Consider the following 21,823-nt stretch of genomic DNA (forward strand, 5'->3'; position numbering starts at 1 on the left):
CTTTCAGTTGACAAAGCTTTATTTTGCAGTGTTTGACACAAGTTATCATCCGAGTAGGTTACCTTTTGGTGAATGTAAATTACTAGCAACAGGATGATACCCATTTCAGTCTGCAGAAAGTGTGAAAGTAGATTTGGAAAATTAATAGCAGATCTTTTACTGTATTACAAATTCGTGTTTCTGGCTGCAGTTTCGTTATCCACCTAAGGACAAAAGTTAAGTGGGAAACGTGAAGTGAGAATTTTTGGTGTGTGCTGTTGAGATCGTGGATGTGTCTTGAGTACAATTTCAGGCGGCCGCGTTTGCACCTTCCTTCCTGTTACTCAAGCCCTCCTGTTTCTTCTTCGCGTTGGTCCCTGCTCTCTCCCTCTTTTCCTTTCTTCCTTCCCTCATCCCTGCGTTCTTCCTCTCTCTTTCTCCTTTCTTTTTATGCAACTAGCAATGCGAAAATTTTGCTATAGTTTCTCTCAATTAAGACGATACTAAGTTGCCTATGAAATTCCGGATCCGATGACATGATATAAGTCGTGAACTGTATATAAAAGTGGGTAAACAGAGGCATCGGCGAACTCTGAACACCGTGATAATCCAGCGGTTTCATTTCTTGAGTATGTCCTAAAAATAACTTTGATTACGTTTTCAAATTCTTCTTCTAAAGTCTGCATTTGAAAATTTTCTCATTAACTTTTTAGCAACAGACAGATAGCATGAACTTGTTTCTTGAATTACCTTTTCTGACCTTTTGCCAGATGATAACTAGAAAAAAAGGAAAGCCTGGAAGACTTGTAAAAAAAAAATTAAGCTTATCAAGTAGCTAAAATGGCCCTTCTGTACTCGTGTCGACTTCAAAATTAACATTTTGGTTCATGTGCTTCTAATAATCACTGACCCTTACTTCATGTACTTTCCACAGGAAATGAATACAGCAGAAATTACTTTGACCCACTGATGGATGAGGAAATAAACCCAAGGCAGTGTGGGATGGAGGTCAGCCAAGAGGGTGAGCTAGAATTAAGTATGTAATTTTTGTGTCAGAATATTCCTCCCCATTCATGAAAATGAGGTGACAAAGATCACACATGCAGTTCCATTTAGATTTTTGCAGCTTACAATTTAAATGGGAAGTTTTAAACACTAACGACGTGATGGGCAGCGAAGGTAATTTCTGATCAAGGACAGCAAGCTGGTAACCTAGAGGAAGTGGGAACTGGCTTTCATGTGACGCTGCTGTACGCAGTTTGCTGCCTTTCCAGGGCCCGTGTCGTGTATATGAGGAGTGTTATCACTTTACAAGTGCCGACTCAGCCCTTCACATTTCAAGGGAGCATTCCTCAATAAACTTCATCTAGCATGTGAGATTTCCATACCCAGGGACTAGTGGATTTCTTTCACTGAAGCCATGGGGCCACCATTTAAGTTTTGAACTACAAAGGTGTAGGGTAAGATGATTTCTTCTTCTTGCACCTTGATTCTAGCTGTGGTTGTAAAATAACAATTTAGAATTGCTCATTATGTGCCCACCGCCCTGCATATTTGGTAGTTTATGAAGCGTTTTAGCCATGACGATTAGTAATTTCTTTGTAATTACAGTCGCGTATCTATGAATTAGCTGAAGAGAAATTTATCTTAAATATGTTCTTTTAGCATCCATACAAGTTGATAAGGGTCTTCTCAGGTGGTGCAGTGGTAAAGAATCTGTCTGCCAGTGCAGGAGACACAGGAGATGTGGGTTCGATCCCTGGGTCTGGAAGATTCCAGGAGGAGGAAAATGGCAACCCACTCAAGTATTCTTGCCTGGAAAATCCTGTACACAGAGGAGCCTGGTGGGCTACTAGTCCACGGGGTCCCAAAGAGTTGGACATGTCTGAGCACACTCAACCATGCCGCAAGTTGATAATAGAATTCTCTATGATCAGTTGGTGAAGTTGTTTCATGAGGTTATTGAGCTCATGACAGTGACAAATAGTACTCAGAGCCGTTTGCAGCCCCAAAGGTCATTTTTCACCATGGACTCCAGACATGGTACCTGCCTTCTAGGGGAAGGGGCACGTGTTTGAGGTATGTTCTAATTCAGTGACTAAGGTGGTCATTCAGCTTGGCGTGATGTTTATGTTCGGTTCTATCCAGTGGTAGGACATCCACATAATGACCCTTTAATCCTCTTCTAAGAACCATGTTTTTATACTACTATTATTTTTAGTAATGACATGACCTTGTTTCTTTATGCTTGTAAAAGAATAAAATAGTTCTTGAATTTGCTATTATACCACAAGAGCATATATGAAAGAATCTAAGACCACCTAAGTTTACTGTTTCTTCTATGCACGTAGAATAAAAATATGGCATCTTAGGAGTAGCTAATGTAAACCAGTTGCTCACTTTGATATAATCCTTATAAATTCTACTACATGATTTGACAAACCATAATGGCCTATTCTGATTCTTGTGTAATAGATGTCATAATCTATTGAATATGAGATCCCGTTTATTGCAGAAGTTATATTATAAATGCCCTGCAAAGTGTATTTTAAAATCATTGTTCCAATTATCATTGATTTGCAAGGTTTTTTTTAGACAAAGGCAGCATATTCAATAGAATTTTGAGTCTATGACCTATAACTGAATAGCCTTGATGATTAATAATTTTTTTTGTAATCACACTTACATATCTATAAATTAGCTGATCTGAAAGTTAGCATAAATATGCTCTTTTAGCACCCATGTGTGTGTTAGTCACTCAGTCATGTCCGACTCTTTGCAATCCCATGGACTGCAGCCCGCCAGGCTCCTCTGTCCATGGGGATTCTCCAGGCAAGAATGCTGGAGTGGGTTGCCATGCTCTCCTCCAGGGGAATCTTCCTGACCCAGGGATCGAACCAAAGTCTCCTGCATCTCCTGCACTGCAGGCAGATTATTTTACTGCTGAGCCACTGGGGGAAGCCATTATAGGGACACTTGTGAAGATAAAGTGACAAAGAGCAAGTGGAGCTCATGGGATCTTCTTGTGGTAAACAGATGAGAGCACCGTGGAGGGGACTTTGAGTTCTGAAGACCCGGCGAGTTTCAGAAAGAGTCTTGAACACTACAAAAGGGATAGTGAAGCCATCTCTGCCGACAGTGAGGAGATTGAAAGAAACACTCAGGAAAACGTAATTCTGCCAGGAAGTTCTTCATTGGAACAGGTCAGCACTGAAATCTAAATGAAGAAATGTAGAATAACTCACTTTTTGAAGTGACGAGTTGAAATATCAGTCCTGCACGTCATCTCCTGGTGTTAGTTACCAATGCACCACTTCCTGACTTGCTCCACGACTTTCTGAGTCTTTCCCTCTGTCTTTCATAATACATTTTATCACACAGAGCTTACACTATCCTATCAATATCAATCCAAGCCCTTGCACAATTTAGTTTCACTTCACTTTTTAAAATTTCATGTTAGAGAGATCATTTCTAGCATGTGATGAAGTATCTGTAAGAAAACCTGAAACCAGCATGAACTTACTTGGATAAAATGAAGAACTACTTGGGTTTATTTGCATAAGCACCATATAAATATGTGAATAATTTCTTATTTATGAAGTCACCGTTAAGGGACTTAACTCGTGCAGTGTTGTGACAAGTGCCACACAGTCTTTACCCTGTGGATCGTGTTAATTTCAGAAATATCCTTTCTGTTTCCCGCACCTGCAGTTTCTATTTTTGTGTAGTGTGGTATCATATGTTCAGGTTCATGAAGGAGAGGAAAAGTCTTTTTTCTGTGTAGTCACCTTATCCATCTCCAATAAATATGAAAGAATCCCCAAAGTCTAGGGGTGTGTGTGTGTAGTTTTTGTGAAAGGCAAGTAGATTCAGGCTAAAATGGAACAAAAGTATATCATAAAGTAAAAACAACAACAACAACAACAAAAACCTCTTCTCAATGATGTCTTTCAAAATAACAGGTTACAAGTGGAAATATTTTCCACTTTACAAAAGAGGAGAAAGTTTAGTTTGGGGAGGTATTCTCTAATTTGGAGTGTGGAATTCCATAACAGAGTTTATTTTCTTCATTTGTGCCTCTTAGATATGAGTATCCTGGGCATATTAAGGTTGCAACTATTCTGAGTTTTGTTGGTAAAATTAGCAAGTATGTGCCTGCCTGCTCAGTCGCTCGGGTCTTTGCAACCCTATGGACTTTAGCCCACCAGGCTTCCCTGTCCATGGGATTCTCCAGGCAAGAATACTGGAGTGGGTTTCCATGCCCTCCTCCAGGGGATCTTCCTGAGCCAGGGGTCAAACTCACATCTCTTAGGTCTCCTGCATTTTCAGGGAGGTTCTTTACCACCAGCGCTACCTGGGAAGCAATTAGCAAGTACAGTCTTTCCTATCACAGCAGGCACTATGCCTACTGTAGATTGAACTATGTTCTCCTAAACTGCCTAATCCCTGGTAGCTATGATGGTGACCTTGTTTGGAAGTAGGGTCTCTGCAGTATAATTAATAAACTGAGGATCTCCAGATGAAATCATCCTGAATTTATATGTTCTTGTTCAGTTGCTAAAAACTGTCTGACTCTGTGACACCATGGACTGCAGCCTGCCAGTCTCCTCTATTCTTCATTACTTCCCAAAGTTTGCTCAAACTCATGTGCATTGAGTTGGTGATGCTCTCTAAGCATCTCATCCTCTGTCAGCCCCTTTTCCTTTTGCCTTCAACCTTTCCCAGCAGCAGGGTCTTTTCCAGTGAGTCAGCTCTTCGCGTCAGGTTGCCAAAGTATTGGAGCTTCAGCATCAGTCCTTCCAATGAATATTCAGGATCGATTTCCTTTAGGATGGGCTGATTGGATCTCCTTGCAGTCCAAGGGACTTTTAAGAGTCTTCTCCAGTATCACAACTTGAAAACATAAATTTAGATGATTTAAATGATCAACTTAGATGATCAATCTAGATGAATTTAAACAATTGAGCCCTAAATCCAATGACTAGTGTTCTGAGAGAGAAAGAAAAGAGGTACTTGAGGATCTGAACCAGAGACCCACGCAGGAGGGATGCGACATGAAGACAGAGGCAGAGTGGAGTGATGCATTTACAAGAAAGAAGCACCAAGGACTGCGGCAGTCACGCAGGAGAAAGGCCCAGCGTGGATTGTCCCCCGCTGCTGCTGCTGCTAAGTCACTTCAGTTGTGTCCGACTCTGTGCGACCCCATAGATGCCAGCCCACCAGGCTCCCCTGTCCCTGGGATTCTCCAGGAAAGAACACTGGAGTGGGGTGCCTTTGCCTTCTCCGGGATTGTCCTCTAGAGCTTCACAAAGGAGCCAGCCTCGACAACGCCTTGATCAGACCTCTCGCATCACAGCTGTGAAGCTGACATTTCTGCTGTTTGAAGCCACAGAACTTGAGATAGTTTGCTACGGCAGCAACAGGTGAGAAATATGGCTGCGAGAGTGGGGGACCCCATGAGCCAGGTCATGTGTCTTTGTGGATTTTTTTTTTATTGGACTGTAATTGCTTTACAATGTTGTATTAGTTTCTATTGTACAAGGAAGTGAATCAACCCTCAGTATACATAAGTCCCCTCCCTCTTGGACTTACCTCTCAACCCTCCCCCTCATCACACCCTCTAGGTCATCACAGAGCTCTGTGAACTCTGTGTGTTATACAGCAGCTTCCCACTGGCCATCTCTCATACACATGGTGGTGTATGTGTGTCAAGCCAATCTCCTGATTCATCCCAACCCACCCCCCTTGCCCCCATGTGTCCATTCACTACATCTTCCTCTCTATTCTTGCCTTGCAAATAGCTTCTTCTGTACCATTTTTCTAGATTCCACATATACTCAGTAATATGCCATATTTTTCTCTTTGACTTACTTCACAAAGAAGATAGAGAGATGGTCAAGAGGCACATGAAAAGATGCTCAATATCACTAATTATTAGAGACATGCAAATCAAAACTACAGTGAATGTATCACCTCACATTGGTCAGAAGGGCCATCGTCAAAAAATCTACAAGAGAGTGCATGGAGGAGAGGGAACTGTCTTGCACCATTGGTTGGAATAGTAAATTGCTATCACCTCTATGGGGAACAGTATTTGCTGTGCTAAGTCACTTCAGTCGTGTCTGACTGTGCAACGCTATGGACTGCAGCCTTCCAGGCTCCTCTGTCTGTGGAATTCTCCAGGCAAGAATACTGGAGTGGGTTGCGATTTCCTCCTCCAGGGGGTCTTCCCGCCCCAGGGATTGAACCTGGGTCTCCTGCACCTCCTTCATTGCAAGTGGATTCTTTACCGCTGAGCCACCAGGGAAGCCCTGGAGAACAGTATGGAGGTTCCTTAAAAAATTAAAAGCAGCACTACTATACGGCCCAGCAATCCCACTATGGGGCATCGATCTTGAGAAATTTGTGGCTGTTTTGACAATACTTTGCATCTTTGTCAAGACAGGACTCTCGGAAGTCACTGAGGTGAAAACAAATGCACGACTCTGTTTTTGCAATATAAGCCTTTTTTAAACCATTACTTTTCAGATATATTTTCTGATACACTCACAGTTCAACATTTCCATTTTTCTCTGTATGTGTGGTATGTATTTCAACTTACTATCATGCTTTAAAGAACAAGCGCATGGATTCCTTTAGGATATGGAGCTGGTCGTTTTTATATCCTCATCCTGTGAAAGATAAGCCAAGGAGCAGAAAGCTCACCCGCTGGGCTGTATGGAGGCTCCAGCCCAGGGTCTAGGAGCTCAATGAGAGCAGAACTCAAGGCTGCATGTTTATGGCGAGTCAGTGTCAGGAAACAGTGAAAAACATCCATGAGAATTTACGTGCTTCACAGATGTCACCATATTCCCTTCTAACAACAAAATTTATGATCTTCTCCCTATTTCTTGTCTGAATCTATGTGTCTTAAACTGTGTGAAACGTGACCTAGACTGACAATAAATGAGCAAATGAAAAGGCATGCACCGATGGAAGAGCACGTGGACAGATGCTATGGTGGAGGGAGGCTGAGCGCTGGCGTCAGAATTCTGTGCAATAGGAGGATGCTGTGGCACTTGAAAGGTGCAGGATCAGAGACGAGCGAGGTGACTTCTCTGAGCTCGGTTTCCTCATCTGTACATCGGGGACAGTGTGATCTGCTTTAGTACACTGTTAGCGGGATGAGATGAACGTCCAGCAAGAGTCTAGCACAAAGTAGGTGCTCATTAAATCGCAGGGGGACGAGCGAGAGAACACATTCTGTGGCCCCTTCTCAGTTCACCGTGTTCTTACCCTCACTGTGTCAGAAGTTTCCTGAACACCCCAGGCAGCCTTGTCTGTGGGAAAAAGCTTCAGATCCTGTATTAGAGCTCATGGCGTACCCTTGGCTTTGATATTTACAGGACCTTGAACCTCCGTGTGAAATAGGGCTGAATAATTTGAACAATGCATGTAGCTGTGGTTAAGGAGATGTGTCCATGTGTCTGGCAGCTGTTCATTTTATATATTTGTCCAGACTGTGACCTACTCGTACTTCTTATTGCTATTGGAGTGGTGAACTGATACGTAAAAGAAGGCAAAGTGTTTAGATGGAAGTGGGGGCGATCCTGACTGTGGTGTGTTGTTAGCTGTATCCGCACATGCTTGGGAAAGGAGAACGGAAGTAAGGTCTCCAATGTCTTTTCTACAAGGACATTAATCCCATCTTGGGACCCCTGCCCTCTCCACCCCATCTAAATCTAATCATCTCCCCAAAGTCGCTTTTTTGATTACAATCACACTGGGGAGGAAAGTTTAAACGTGAAGTTTGAGCGAACACAATTTAGTCCGAAGAGATCTCCCTTAAAAAATGCTAGATTTTCATGAAAACTTTTCTACATAGATCGTAGCTCATGAAAAATTCATTTACCTTGAGTACTGAAGAATGTACTTGTTTCAGAAATGTTTCGGCTGAAGTGCCTCTAATGGCTAAGTGCTTCGTTTCTTTTAGGATAGAGCTTTGGATGGGAAAGAAGCCTGGGGCTGAGAAAGAGCTCTGCTCAGAGATGGGTGGACTGCCAAGGCTCTGAGAAGGTGTATTCCTTCTTGTCTGTTGGAGACCCAAAGTGCTTCAAAATATATTCCTGGAAGAAGATTTTGACATGCACTTTTAGGAGGAACAAATTAAAATAAAACTGCTCATTTTATGGCTAATATTTAGAGATTTCCTTCACTCATTTGCACCATAAAAATTCTGGGCCATTTCTCAAATTTGAAAGGATAAAATCTCTTGAAACGTGCTAAATAGGTACCTTTTCTTTTCTTTTCTTTTTTTTTTTTTTGCTGTTTAGATGGTTCACTTGGGGTGTTTAATCAATCTCTTAGGATATAAAGTGATACCAGGGAGAACAGTTTGAAAAGGAACAGAAAATAAATTTATATTCATGTAATTGAAATTTTCTAGCAAAAACAATGATTTGACTCCAGGTTTCTCTAAGTAGAAATTTAGATTACCTCATTTCCAAAGAATAGAAAGGTGAAATGTGTGTGTGTGTGTGTGTGTGTGTGTGAGAGAGAGAGAGAGAGAGAGAGAGAGAGAGAAAGAGAGAGACTGACATATCGGTGTCAATTTACATATCAGTGAAACTGCTAAAGATTCATTAAAATGAAAAAAAAAAGTTATATGAGAAAAAGATCTTAGTAGGAACGTTTTGATGCTGTGTCCCATCTACCAGGTTCATAGAAATGTGAGTTCTAGGTAGAATTTGCAGAAATCCAAGGAAAATGCCAGGGTGCTCAAGCCTTTAGATCCAGTATGTTGGGAAATTTACAAAAGCCTCTCAGACAGGAAGTTAGACTGCAAGAGGTCTCATTTTCAGTATGTCTACATGACACCAATAAATAGTAACAAAAGTTATGTCTCAATATGGCAAGAAATAGCCTTCTTTAACTGTCACTTCCCATATATTTTTTTTCTCTAATACATTTGCTGACCACAATGCTCGTTAGTGGCAAATATAAAGGAGAGATGGTAAATAATCATTCTTTGTAGTTATATGGTGCCTTTGATCAGAGCACCTCAAAGTTTTCATGACTCATTAATCTGTGAAATACATCAGTGAAGTATGAAGCTGTCAAGGATTACTACCCTCCATTTGTAAGCAGAGAAACTGAGGCATTTGTAAGAAACTATCAAGGTCATTCAATGATTTGATGACAAAGTCAGGGACATGATCTATGAACCAGATCTGATTAGAGCAAAGACAAACAGGGCTCAACGGAAGCCAGTTGCTTCTGTGAAATTGCTGAGAAGCTTTATGTATTGCCTGGAAACAACACTGCTTTAGAAGACACGCTTTTTATTTAGTTTTCATTTTGAGTGGTTTCTTCCATTTAGTGATGAAGACCTCTCCGCAGCTTCCTATTTAGATCATTTAATAGTGAGCCATTTTCTTGAGACTTCTTTGGCTTGCATTTCTTCTACATGAAGAAAGAATATGGGGACTTCCCTGGATGTCCCGTGGTTGGGACTTCACTTTCCAATGCAGAGGTTGCAGGTGGGGAGCTAGACTCCCACCTGCCTTGCGGCCAAAGTACAGAAGTGGTGTTGTAACAAATTCAGTAATGACTTAAAGAAACAATGTATTTCTTATGAAACAGCTTAAGTTAATTCCTAATAGAAAAAATCAAAATAATTTTTACATATATCTATACATGTCCATTCCCTTCTCCAGTGGACCACATTCTGTCAGACCTCTCCACCATGACCCATCCATCTTGGGTGGCCCTACACAGCTTGGCTTAATTTCATTGAATTAGACAAGAATACTTCAGTATTCTTGCCTTGAGAACCCCATGAACAGTATGAAAAGGCAAAATGATAGGATACTGAAAGAGGAACTCCCCAGGTTGGTAAGTGCCCAATATGCTACTGGAGATCAGTGGACAAATAACTCCATCCCATGAAGGGATGGAGCCAAAGAAAAAACAATACCCAGTTGTGGATGTGACTGGTGATAGAAAAAGTTCCGATGCTGTAAAGAGCAATATTGCATAGGAACCTGGAATGTTAGGTCCATGAATCAAGGCAAATTGGAAGTGGTCAAACAGGAGATGACAAGAGTGAACATCAACATTCTAGGAATCAGGGAACTAAAATGGACTGGAATGGGTGAATTTAACTCAGATGACCATTATATCTACTACTGTGGGCAGGAATCCCTTAGAAGAAATGGAGTAGCCATCCTGGTCAACAGAAGAGTCTGAAATGCAGTACTTGGATGCAATCTCAAAAACGACAGAATGATCTCTGTTCGTTTCCAAGGCAAACCATTCAATATCACAGTAATCCAAGCCCATGCCCCAAACAGCAATGCTGAAGAAGCTGAAGTTGAACAGTCTTGTGAAGACCTACAAGACCTTTTAGAACTAACACCCCCAAAAGATGTCCTCTTCATTATAGGGGACTGGAATGCAAAAGTGGGAAGTCAAGAAACACCTGGAGTAACAGGGAAATTTGGCCTTGGAATGCGGAATGAAGCAAGGCAAAGACTAATAGAGTTTTGCCAAGAGAATGCACTGGTCATAGCAAACACCCTCTTCCAACAACACAAGAGAAGACTCTATAGATGGACATCACCAGATGGTCAACACCGAAATCAGACTGATTATATTCTTTGCAGCCAAAGATGGAGAAGCTCTATACAGTCAACAAAAACAAGACCAGGAGCTGACTGTGGCTCAGATCATGAACTCCTTATTGCCAAATTCAGACTCAAATTGAAGAAAGTAGGGAAAACGACTAGACCATTCAGGAATGACCTAAATCAAATCCCTTATAATTATACAGTGGAAGTGAGAAGTAGATTTAAAGGACTAGATCTGATAGACAGAGTGCCTGATGAACTACGGATGGAGGTTTGTGACATTGTACAGGAGACAGGGATCAAGACCATCCCCATGGAAAAGAAATGCAAAAAAGCAAAATGGCTGTCTGGGGAGGCCTTACAAATAGCTGTGAAAAGAAGAGAAGTGAAAGCAAAGGAGAAAAGGAAAGCTATAAGCATCTGAGTGCAGAGTTCCAAAGAACAGCAAGGAGAGATAAGAAAGGCTTCCTGAGCAATCAATGCAAAGAAATAGAGGAAAACAACAGAATGGGAAAGACCAGAGATCTCTTCATGAAAATTAAAGATACCAATGGAACACTTCATGCAAAGATGGGCTCAATAAAGGACAGAAATGGTATGGACCTAACAGAAGCAGACGATATTAAGAAGAGGTGGCAAGAATACACAGAAGAACTGTACAAAAAAGATCTTCATGACCTAGATACTCATGATGGTGTGATCACTAATCTAGAGCCAGACATCCTGGAATGTGAACCCAAGTGGGCCTTAGGAAGCATCACTATGAACAAAGCTAGTGGAGGTGATGGAACTCCAGTTGAACTATTTCAAATCCTGAACGATGATGCTGTGAAAGTGCTGCACTCAATATGCCAGCAAATTTGGAAAACTCAGCAGTGGCCACAGGACTGGAAAAGGTTAGTTTTCATTCCAATCCCAAAGAAAGGCAATGCCAAAGAATGCTCAAACTACTGCACAATTGCACTCATCTCACATGCTAGTAATGCTCAAAATTCTCCAAGCCAGGCTTCAGCAATACGTGAACCGTAAACTTCCAGGTGTTCAAGCTGGTTTTAGAAAAGGCAGAGAAACTAGAGATCAAATTGCCAACATCTGCTGGATTATGGAAAAAGCAAGAGAGTTCCAGAAAAATATCTATTTCTGCTTTATTGACTATGCTAAAGCCTTTGACTCTGTGGATCACAATAAACTGTGGAAAATTCTGAAAGGGATGGGCAATCCAGACCACCTGACCTGCCTCTTGAGAAACCTGTATGCAGGTCAGGAAGCAACAGTTAGAACTGGACATGGCACAACAGACTGGCTCCAAATAGGAAAAGGAGTACGTCAAGGATGTATCTTGTCACCCTGCTGATTTAATTTCTACGCAGAGTACATCATGAGAAATGCCAGACTGGAAAAAACACAAGCTGGAATCAAGATTGCCAGGAGAAATATCAATAACCTCAGATATGCAGATGACACCACCCTTATGGCAGAAAGTGAAGAGGAACTAAAAAGCCTCTTGGTGAAAGTGAAAGAGGAGAGTGAAAAAGTTGGCTTAAAGCTCAACATTCAGAAAACGAAGATCATGGCATCTGGTCCCATCACTTCATGAGAAATAGATGGGGAACCAGTGGAAACAGTGTCAGACTTTATGTTTTGGGCTCCAAAATCACTGGAGATGGTGACTACAGCCATGAAATTAAAAGACACTTACTCCCTAGAAGAAAAGTTATGACCAACCTAGATAGCATTTTGAAAAGCAGAGACATTATTTTGCCAACAAAGGTCCGTCTAGTCAAGGCTATGGTTTTTCCACTGGTCATGTATGGATGTGAGAATTGGACTGTGAAGAAAGCTGAGTGCCAAAGAATTGATGCTTTTGGACTGTGGTGTTGGAGAAGACTCTTGAGAGTCCCTTGGACTGCAAGGAGATCCAACCAGTCCATTGTAAAGATCAGTCCTGGGTGTTCATTGGAAGAACTGATGCTAAAGCTAAAACTCCAGTACTTTGGCCACCTGATGCGAAGAGTTGACTCATTGGAAAAGACTCTGATGCTGGGAGAGATTGAGGGCAGGAGGAGAAGGGGACGACAGAGGATGAGATGGCTGTATGGCATCACCGACTGGATGGACATGAGTTTGAGTAAACTCTGGGAGTTGGTGATGGACAGCGAGGCCTGGCGTGGTCCGATTCATGGGGTCACAAAGAGTCAGATGCGACTGAACTGAACTGAACTGATACGTGTCCATGGGCTTCCCACATAGCTCAGTTGGTAAAGAATCTGCCTGTGATGCAGGAGACCCAGTTCGATTCCTGGGTCGGGAAGATCCACTGGAGAAGGGATAGGCTACCCCCTCCAGTATTCTTGGACTTCCCTTGTGGCTCAGGTGGTAAAGAATCCGTTTACAATGTGGGAGACCTCGGCTGAATCCCTGGGTTGGAAAGATCCCCTGGAAAAGGGAAAGGCTACCCACTCCAGTATTCTGGCCTGGAGAATTCCATGGTCTAAGTCCTTGGGATCACAAAGAGTTGGACACGACTGAGCAACTTCTCACGACTTCTCACGACTGAGCACTCTCTTTCATACATGTCCATGGGCTTCCCAGGTGGTGCTCCTGGTAAAGAATCTTGCTTCCAGTGCAGAAGACATAAGAGATGGGGGTTCTGTCCCTGGGTCAGGAAGATCCAATGGACAAGGAAGTGGCAAACTGCTCCAGTATTCTTGTCTGGAAAATTCCATGGACAGAGGAGCCTAGAGAGATATAGTCCATGGGGTGGAAAACAGTCAGACATGACCAAGCACACATTGCTTGTTTATCCTTGTCTACATCTATAAATGTTTAGTCAATTAAATACCATCTGTCTGTCTTCAGTTGATTTTGAAGCAATAGTCTGAAGAAAGATATTGTACTCTACCTTGCAATTCCCATACAGATGAACATTAAAAGGATAAATACTGCAATATATATATATATATATATATTTTTCCTGAAGCCAGCTTCTCAGTTCCAAGATGACAATCATATTTTCTTGAAAACTAGCCTCGCTCATAAAAGCAACTCATTTTATAGTTTCTTGAAAGAAAAAATATTAATTTTTTACATGATTATTTTTTCATTGCCCTTTCACTGTTGGTTGTTCAGTTGCTAAGTCATGTCTGACTTTTTGTGACCTCATGGACTGCAGCACGCCAGGTTTCCCTGTCTTCCACTATCTCCCAGAGTTTGCTCAAATTCATGCCCATTGAGTCAGTGATGCCATCCAACCATCGTATCCTTTGTCGTCCCCTTCTCCTCCTGCCCTCAGTCTTTCCCATCTTCATTTTCTGAATGTTGAGCTTTAAGCCAACTATTTCACTCTCCTCTTTCACTTTCACCAAGAGGCTTTTTAGTTCCTCTTCACTTTCTGCCATAAGGGTGGTGTCATCTGCATATCTGAGGTTATTGATATTTCTCCTGGCAATCTTGATTCCAGCTTGTGTTTCTTCCAGTCCAGCATTTCTCATGATGTACTCTGCACAGAAGTTAAATCAGCAGGGTGACAAGATACAGCCTTGACGTACTCCTTTTCCTATTTGGAACCAGTCTTTTCATTTTTAGAGTCTTAAAATTTGCTCACTAATAAGTTCTCTCAAGAAACACCAAGACAAAATTTCCCCCAAGGATGTTTTGGGGTGTGCTCGCGCTCTGTTGCTCAATGATATCTAACTGTCTGGGACTGTATATAGCCCACCAGGCTCCTCTGTTCATGGTTTCGGGATAAGCAAGGAAATATGAACATGGACATGGTGTTAAATGATATTAGTTTTTAAAATATATTGAAATTAACTGTATTGAGTACCAGGCATTGGGTCAGGAATTTTTGATGCTTTTTTTTTTTTTTTTTTACATAACCATGGAAGATAGGTGTGATGATTCTCATTTTTAGGTGAGGAAACTGAAACAGCAAGCCTGTTATTCTTCTCTCATTTTTCTCCCAGAATTCTCAGGTGTCCCTGTACCCTTCCCTTGACTCCTCAAATTTTCTTTCCTTCCATTCTTTGCGGTAGATACTGTAGCATTTTGCTGGAGGAGGTCACCGGTGCATACTCTTTCCAAACCTTGTGTTCGTGGAGTCTTACACTCCTCCATGACTTTCCTTTAGGGTTGTTACAACTCGAGTCTCACGTTTGAGAGAACTGATGGAAATATATTTAAATAGCATGCCACTTAAATTATTTTTTAAAAAGCAATTTTCTACTGTAGATTTAGAAACCAACAGATCTATTTTAGCCAACATAATTTCTGATTAACTAATTTAATCTGTGCAAAATTACATAAGCAAACCTGAAACAAGCTTCCATCAATTTTCTTGCCTTTGGATGTAACATAATATTTTCAAAAATGAACCAAATAGAGTAATTAGCCCGCAGGCAGAGCAAATGGCTCTAATAGCCATCTCCCACACATTTCTATGGTGGAAAGACTGAAAATGAATACAGAAATGTGGCAGCCCATGGGTTAAAGCCCTGCATGTACCCTCTTAAGTAACAGTTTGGAATATTAATACCTAGGGTTACCTTTTCAGAAGTTCAGGTAAGAGGAGAGAATTATATCTTACCTTTAGGCTGCCAAAATCTCTCTTCTGATGGACTGCCTGATTTCAACCTTCCAGGGGTGCTTCCCTGGTGGCTCAGTGATAAATAATCTGCCTGCAATGCAGGAGATCTGGGTTTGATCCCTGGGTGGGGAAGATCCCCTGGAGAAGAGAATGGCAACCCACTCCAGCATTTTTGCCTGTAGAATCCCATAGACAGAGGAGCCTGGTGGGCTACAGTCCATGGGGTTGCAAAGAGTTGGGCACGACTTACTGACTAAACAATAACAATGATTTCAACAGAGCTTGAAAGTGAACAGACTTCCTTGCATTGTTAACAGAGGGTCACTTTCCGCAGTAATTGTCCCTCAGGAAGAGAAGCTTGCCAGTGTAAGAGATGACACAGTGATCAATATGAAAATACCAGCAGGGTATTGTTTGAATAGCATTATAGGTGATTCTGAAATGCTGCTTTGATGGTGGTGATGTGGTGGTGTCAGGGGATGTCACTCCCTCCACAATTAAGAAACACTGAATTAAAGAGTATGACTCCATATAAGAAGCATTGACTAATTTGATGAAAGTGATTTTGATTCAATGTGTATATTATATTGTAAAATATAGAGAAAAAGGCAAAGCAGTTTTCCAGGGGAAGAGGTATCCCTGACGGTAAAACTAACTCATCCTTCCTTATTGCAGGTTATCACTCTACCCTCCTTTTAAAATTCCCTATTTTCTTTATACAAGGCTTCCCTGGTAGCTCAGATGGTAAAGAATCTGCCTGCAAGGCAGGAAACTCAGGTTTAATCCCTGAGTCAGGAAGATCCCCTGGAGAAGGAAATGGGTACCCACTTCAGTATTCTTGCCTGGAGAATTCCATGGACAGAGGAGCCTGGCGGGCTACAGTCCGTGGGGTCACAAGAGTCAGACACGACTGAGCGATTAACACTTGTCTTCATCGCCGTTGCATTGTGCTTCGTTGCTCTTGTCCAGCTTTTCTTCATACACCATTTTGGACCAATCGTTTGCTCCTTTTCCTTATTTTCATAATATTTTCAAGAACTAATTTTTTAATTTGTTTTGGTTTTGTCTATTACTCATTCAATTTCTCTTTAACTGATTCCTTTCTTTATCTTTGTTATTTCCTGTTATTGTATCACGCCATGATGTGCAAAGTATCCCAACTCCCATCCCAAATTTACTTCATCTAGAAAGGGTGATGATGCCATACACACACACCAAGAGGATGGAGGTTTCTTACAAAACTAAAGCTGCCATATGATCCAGTAATCCCACTCCTGGGCATATATCCATAGAAAACCATAATTTAAAAAGATACGTGTACCCCAATATTTATTGCAACAACATTTACCGTAGCCGAGACATGGAAGCAACTTAAATGCCCATCAATAGAGGAATAAAAAAGATGTAGTACATAACGCACCACGGAATATTACTCAGCCATAGAAAAGAGTGAAATAATGGCAACTGCAGCAACCTGGGTGAATTTTGAGATTTTCACCCTAAGTAAGCCAGCCAAAGAAAGACAAATATTATATGATATTGCTTATATGTGGACTCGTAAAAACTGAACTTATATACAAAAGAGAAATAAACCTACAGAAAATAGAGAGAAAAAAAAAAAAACAACTTATGGTTACCCAGGGGAAAGGCAGAAGAAGGATAAATTAGGAGTCTGGTATTAAGACAGGCACACTACTATATATATACAACAGATAACCAACGAAAAGGTGCTATATTGCAGAGGGAACTCTAGTTAAACTTTGTAGTAACCTATAAGGGAAAAGCATCTGAAAAAAGTAGATGTATATTGTATATATAGCTGTATATTGCTGTACACTTGAAACTAACACACCATTGTGAGTTAGCTACACCTCAATTAAAAATATTTAAAATTTTAAAAAAAACCTGGAAAGAGAAGAGGATATGACAAGGCTTATTACTCATGTAATGATGCTTTTTGGGAAGAGCAGCTCAGGCTTACAAGTGGCTTGAGAAAGCAGAGGGTGGAGACAGTTTGGCTTTTACTGTGGTTAGATGGTGGGGTCAGGTTGAAGTTTCCATGAGCAGCAGGTGCTTGTATGATTTCAACTTCCTATTGACACTGAGGTGGGAAGTGTCTGGAGTAGAAGAGGAGCTTGGGGTGGGGGCTAGGTCTTGTTAATAGTCAAACATCAAAAAAGGAATCAAACTCTTGAGTACACCTGCATTTGCTTATTTTGGGGGTAATTCGCTTTTTTTCTTAAATGTCTTAAGATAAAAGCATACATCATTGATTTTATATATCTTCACTACAATGTAGACTTTGCTGTAAATGTTCTCTTTGTTTCTTGGCTGTATTCCACTGATTTAGAGATGTTATATTTTATCATTTAGTTAACATATTTTTCAATTTCTCCTTTGACCTCTTTTTTACTTTTCCTTGATTGAGAGGAAATCATTTAAGAGTGGAAACACATTTAAGGAAGCAGTGATGGGGGACGGATGAAGTTTGGAACATAATTTTTCTGTTTGCATTTCCTATTTCCAGTGTCAAAGAGATAATGAATAAAGGAAGTATTGGAGAAAAATAGCTGAGACCTGTTGTTGACTTGCTATACGCTAGAGGTTGAACATAAACAGGAGGAAATCTCGTAGTATAATACTAATGTTGTTCAAGCAGGAGGAGAAAGTTTTGTTGGTTTTTGAGCTTGCCAAAGGGTTTGGGCAGTCTAGGTCAGACCAACATCTGGAGGCAGCGTAGGTAAAAGAAAGTTCAGGAAATTATAGAGCAGAGAGAAAAGTCCAGGATATCTCAGCAATAACATGGTAGCAGCTGACTCCAAGAGATAAGGTACTTTGCTTGCTCTTTAAATTTTGCTTTACTTAATGCAGTGAAGTGAAGTGAAAGTCGCTCAGTCGTGTCCGGTTCTTTGCAACCCCATGGACTGTCTCCTTGAAATTCTCCAGGCCAGAATATTGGAGTGGGTAGCCATGCCCTCCTCCAGGGGATCTTCCTAACCCAGGGATCGAACCCACGTCTCCCACACTGCAGATGGATTCTTTACCGGATGCATTTATGAATCCAATAGTCAACAGACACATGAATTACTGGCCTTGTGATTTTAGCAATGAGTTAAATTTTTTTAAGACAAGCTTATACAGACGAATTGTGAATGTCAGTTCTTGGGTGGTCTGTTTCCTTGGATGATAGTGCGGCTCTGTTTTTATCCATCTTTAGTGTGCCACCCGCGGCAGTGATAACTGAGCCATCCCGGGCTTGATTCCTGGAAGGGAATGGCTGGTCTCCGTGAGGCTGTCCCTGTATCTCTAGATTGAAGAAAGATGTGGATTAACCAGAAAAATAGGAACGCATGTAGGAATCAGTCAAAATATCTTTAGGTAAAACAGTTGAAGACATTTAGTCTATTGTTTTCAAAACTATAAGCCAGACAAGTGGGCTCTCTGCCGTGTGATAAAAACAGAAGAAAGAAATTCACCAAGTTACAAAAGAACGTGCTTGACTGGGAATCCTGCTACATCACGTTCCACTTGTGTGATCTTAAGCACAGCCTGTTTGAAGGTGTTCTGTAGCTCAGTGTTCTTATCTGGAAAACAATGGGGACGATCCTTGCCTTCTTCCTTTGTAATGTTGTGAAAGAGAAATGCGAAAAAGTTTCTGCAAGTGTTTTTTTGAATAAAGTGCTATATAGAAGTCAGTTATTATTAGTGTGCTGTTTTCATTTTTAAAGCTTAGCTTCTGGATTCACTTTTCTGTTAGGAGAGGTTCTTAGAAATGATATCTGGTGATATGACATAAAAGTGGGAGGTGTGACATGCTGGTGAGAGCACAGGTCTGGGGGCGGACAGCCTGGAGTTCGAATCTCAGTGATTCCACGTCCTACTAAGTAATCCTGAGCAAGTTAACATCTCTATGACTTAGCTTTTTGTTTTCAGTCTGTAAAACAGGGATGAATAATCGTTCTCACAACTTCTGACAGTTCAGCTAACAAAGATGAATGAGCTGGGAGCATTTGAATTATTGCTTAAAATTTTAATGCACTCCATGTCCCAAGAGGATGATCAATAAAGTTGAATTAATTAATTATTTTTGGAGAGATACAACTGTGGACATTCCTTTTTCTGTGATTCTGCGGTCCTAGATCCGATGAGATTATTATGTAATGAATTGGAAGCCAAGGAGCTTATTGAGTGCATTTTGCATGTTAATTTTGCTTTAATGCCTTTGGTTTAGATTTTCAGGTACACACACATGCATGTGTGTACTCAGTCATGTCTGACTCTGCAACCCCATGGACTAACCCTCTAGGCTCCTCTGTCCATGGTTGGGGGACTGTAACCCACCAACCCCCTTCCTGAAAGAATTGTTAATGAAATTGTTAATGAAGGTAATACACAGTGATCATGAAACCTTAAGATGAATGAGCTCAATGCGAAGGGAGAGACAGTTATAGAGTCAAAAAAAGAACAAGCATGCTTGAAAATCCCCATAAATATACTGCTAATAGTAAAAAAATTATAAATTTATAAATGTTAAAACAAGCTTCTCCAAACACTTGTTTTTCCTTTATATTAAGTACTTTCATTTCAGGAAATGAACTAAAAAAGTCTTTTTGATAGTAAAAAGACTGTCTGAAAGTGAAGTCGCTCAGTTGTGTCCGACTCTTCGTGACCCCATGGACTGTAGCCTACCAGGCTTTTCTGTCCATGGGATTTTCCAGGCAAGAATACTGGAGTGGGTTACAATTTCCGTCTCCAGGGGATCTTCCTGACCCAGGGATCGAACCCAGGTCTCCTGCATTGGAGGCAGGCACTTTAACCTCTGAGCCACCAGCCTAGTAAATGGCTTTTCAGCATCTAAAATGTGTTTTTCCTCTTGTTGCCTCTTCTTAGCTCTGATATTCCTGAGGTATTTAGTGTGGGCTAAAATTTACATCATCAACTTCTGTGAATATGAAAGAAGAAAATGTACATAATGAATTGAATAATTCATATTTAAAGTCCTTTCCAACTTTAAAGTATATATGAGTATATATATATATATATATTTCACATAAAAATGTATCACAGGTTGATCAAGATTTTCTGAAAAGAACCTGAAGCACTGAATCTAATATACATATCAGAATATTATATATTAAATCTAATACATATATTAGATTTAAAGCTTCAGGTTCTTTTCAGAAAAAAATATATATTAGTTTAGGTTAAAGAATTTATTAGCTATGACTCCATCCCATTTTATTGTTCAATAAGACTTCACAGATATAACAAATTTGCTAAGATGATAAAGAGCCTTTAAAGTATTACTATGACCACAACAATTATTTTATATCTGTTTAATTTTTTCTTTCACAAGTAGGAAATATCTATGAAGAAGGTTCAAGCAGAGAGTATGCATAAGAGACTCTGGTGTCTAATCCTTCCCTCTTGAAATTTATGTTTTAAAAACATGTTCTTAAGTGGACTAACAGGTTTTCCAACTCTATTTTCCTCTCTTGGATCAGTTCTATAGAGAGAACTAATGAAGCAGGACTATTTTAGAGAAATAAAAAAACAAAACCCCCAAAATTATGTCTTTAAGGCAGTGTACTTAAATTATGCTGAATTTAGGGTAGTAATCATGAAGTCATGTTGTTTGGGACTCCTTGCTCGAACATTCCACACTGACAACCTCACCTCAATTTTCAATATTTTAAAAGATCAAGTCAGAAATAAAATACATAAACTTCTCTTGATTCCAATGGCCCTGAGTAGTTCTAGCAGCGCTCGGTGAAGCAGAGCATTATGGGTGCCAGTCTTTTACTAAAGGCCATTTTCTGCTGGCAGCTTCATTATAAGAAATGACTGGACACCTTAGTGGACACACCTTAGAAGAGGGGAATTCACAAATGACTATGTTAGTTTTGTAAGGGGCATGCAGAGTCAGAAAAATTTAACCTTCATTATGCCATTAAAAAGTAAGAACATAGTGAATATCGTCAATGTCTAATGAGGTGTAATCCACTAAGATTAATAGAAGACCAACAAAGCCTTGGAATTACATGAGCAGAGAAATCACCTGCTTTGATTGAAAAGAACAAAGAGAGGACAAAAGAAAAAGAGATTTTTGAATTACAAAATTCTACTGGCAGGAAACAGGATTAGAAAATCCCTTAGAAGTAAGCACGTGCTACCTTTCATGAAAACAGGAAGGACTATCCAGAAGATGACACCAGAGTCCAGAGAACAGAGCTGAGAGCCACAGAGTTATTCTCAGATCTTGAGGCTTAATCAAGGACTTCCCAACACTTGTCTGGACTTCATAATCACTGTAGAAGCATGCTTCTAGCCTTCTGTTATTCAAGCGTGCGTGCGTGTGTGCTAAGTTGCTTCAGTTGTGTCTGCCTCTTTGCAAACCTACGGACTGTAGCCCATCTGGCTCCTCTGTCCATGGGATTCTCCAGGTGAAAATACTGGAGTGGGTTGCCCTGCTCTCTTCCAGGGGATCTTTCCTACCCAGGGATAGAAACTGTATCTCTTATGTCTCCTGCAGTGGCAGACAAAAACCAGAAATTTTTTTTGACCACCGCTGCCTGTTATTCATACCTTTATGTAATTCCCTCTGACACTGAACAAGGATAATTGATCTGTATGACCAATAGCATACAGTAGA

The 21,823-nt window shown here is 40.7% G+C and overlaps 1 protein-coding gene across 1 annotated transcript in view; it reads left to right on the top strand.

Moving 5' to 3' along the window:
• LOC138098006 (uncharacterized) overlaps positions 1-21,823 on the top strand; it is a 240,996-nt gene that overhangs the window by 39,791 nt on the left and 179,382 nt on the right. The window contains 3 exon segments of the mRNA XM_068994207.1: positions 914-1,000; positions 3,016-3,182; positions 5,320-5,402. Coding sequence (XP_068850308.1) covers positions 914-1,000; positions 3,016-3,182; positions 5,320-5,402 — 337 coding nt within the window.

The sequence above is a fragment of the Capricornis sumatraensis genome, chromosome 22, assembly GCF_032405125.1.
Source record: "Capricornis sumatraensis isolate serow.1 chromosome 22, serow.2, whole genome shotgun sequence".
In the NCBI taxonomy this organism is placed as follows: domain Eukaryota; kingdom Metazoa; phylum Chordata; class Mammalia; order Artiodactyla; family Bovidae; genus Capricornis; species Capricornis sumatraensis.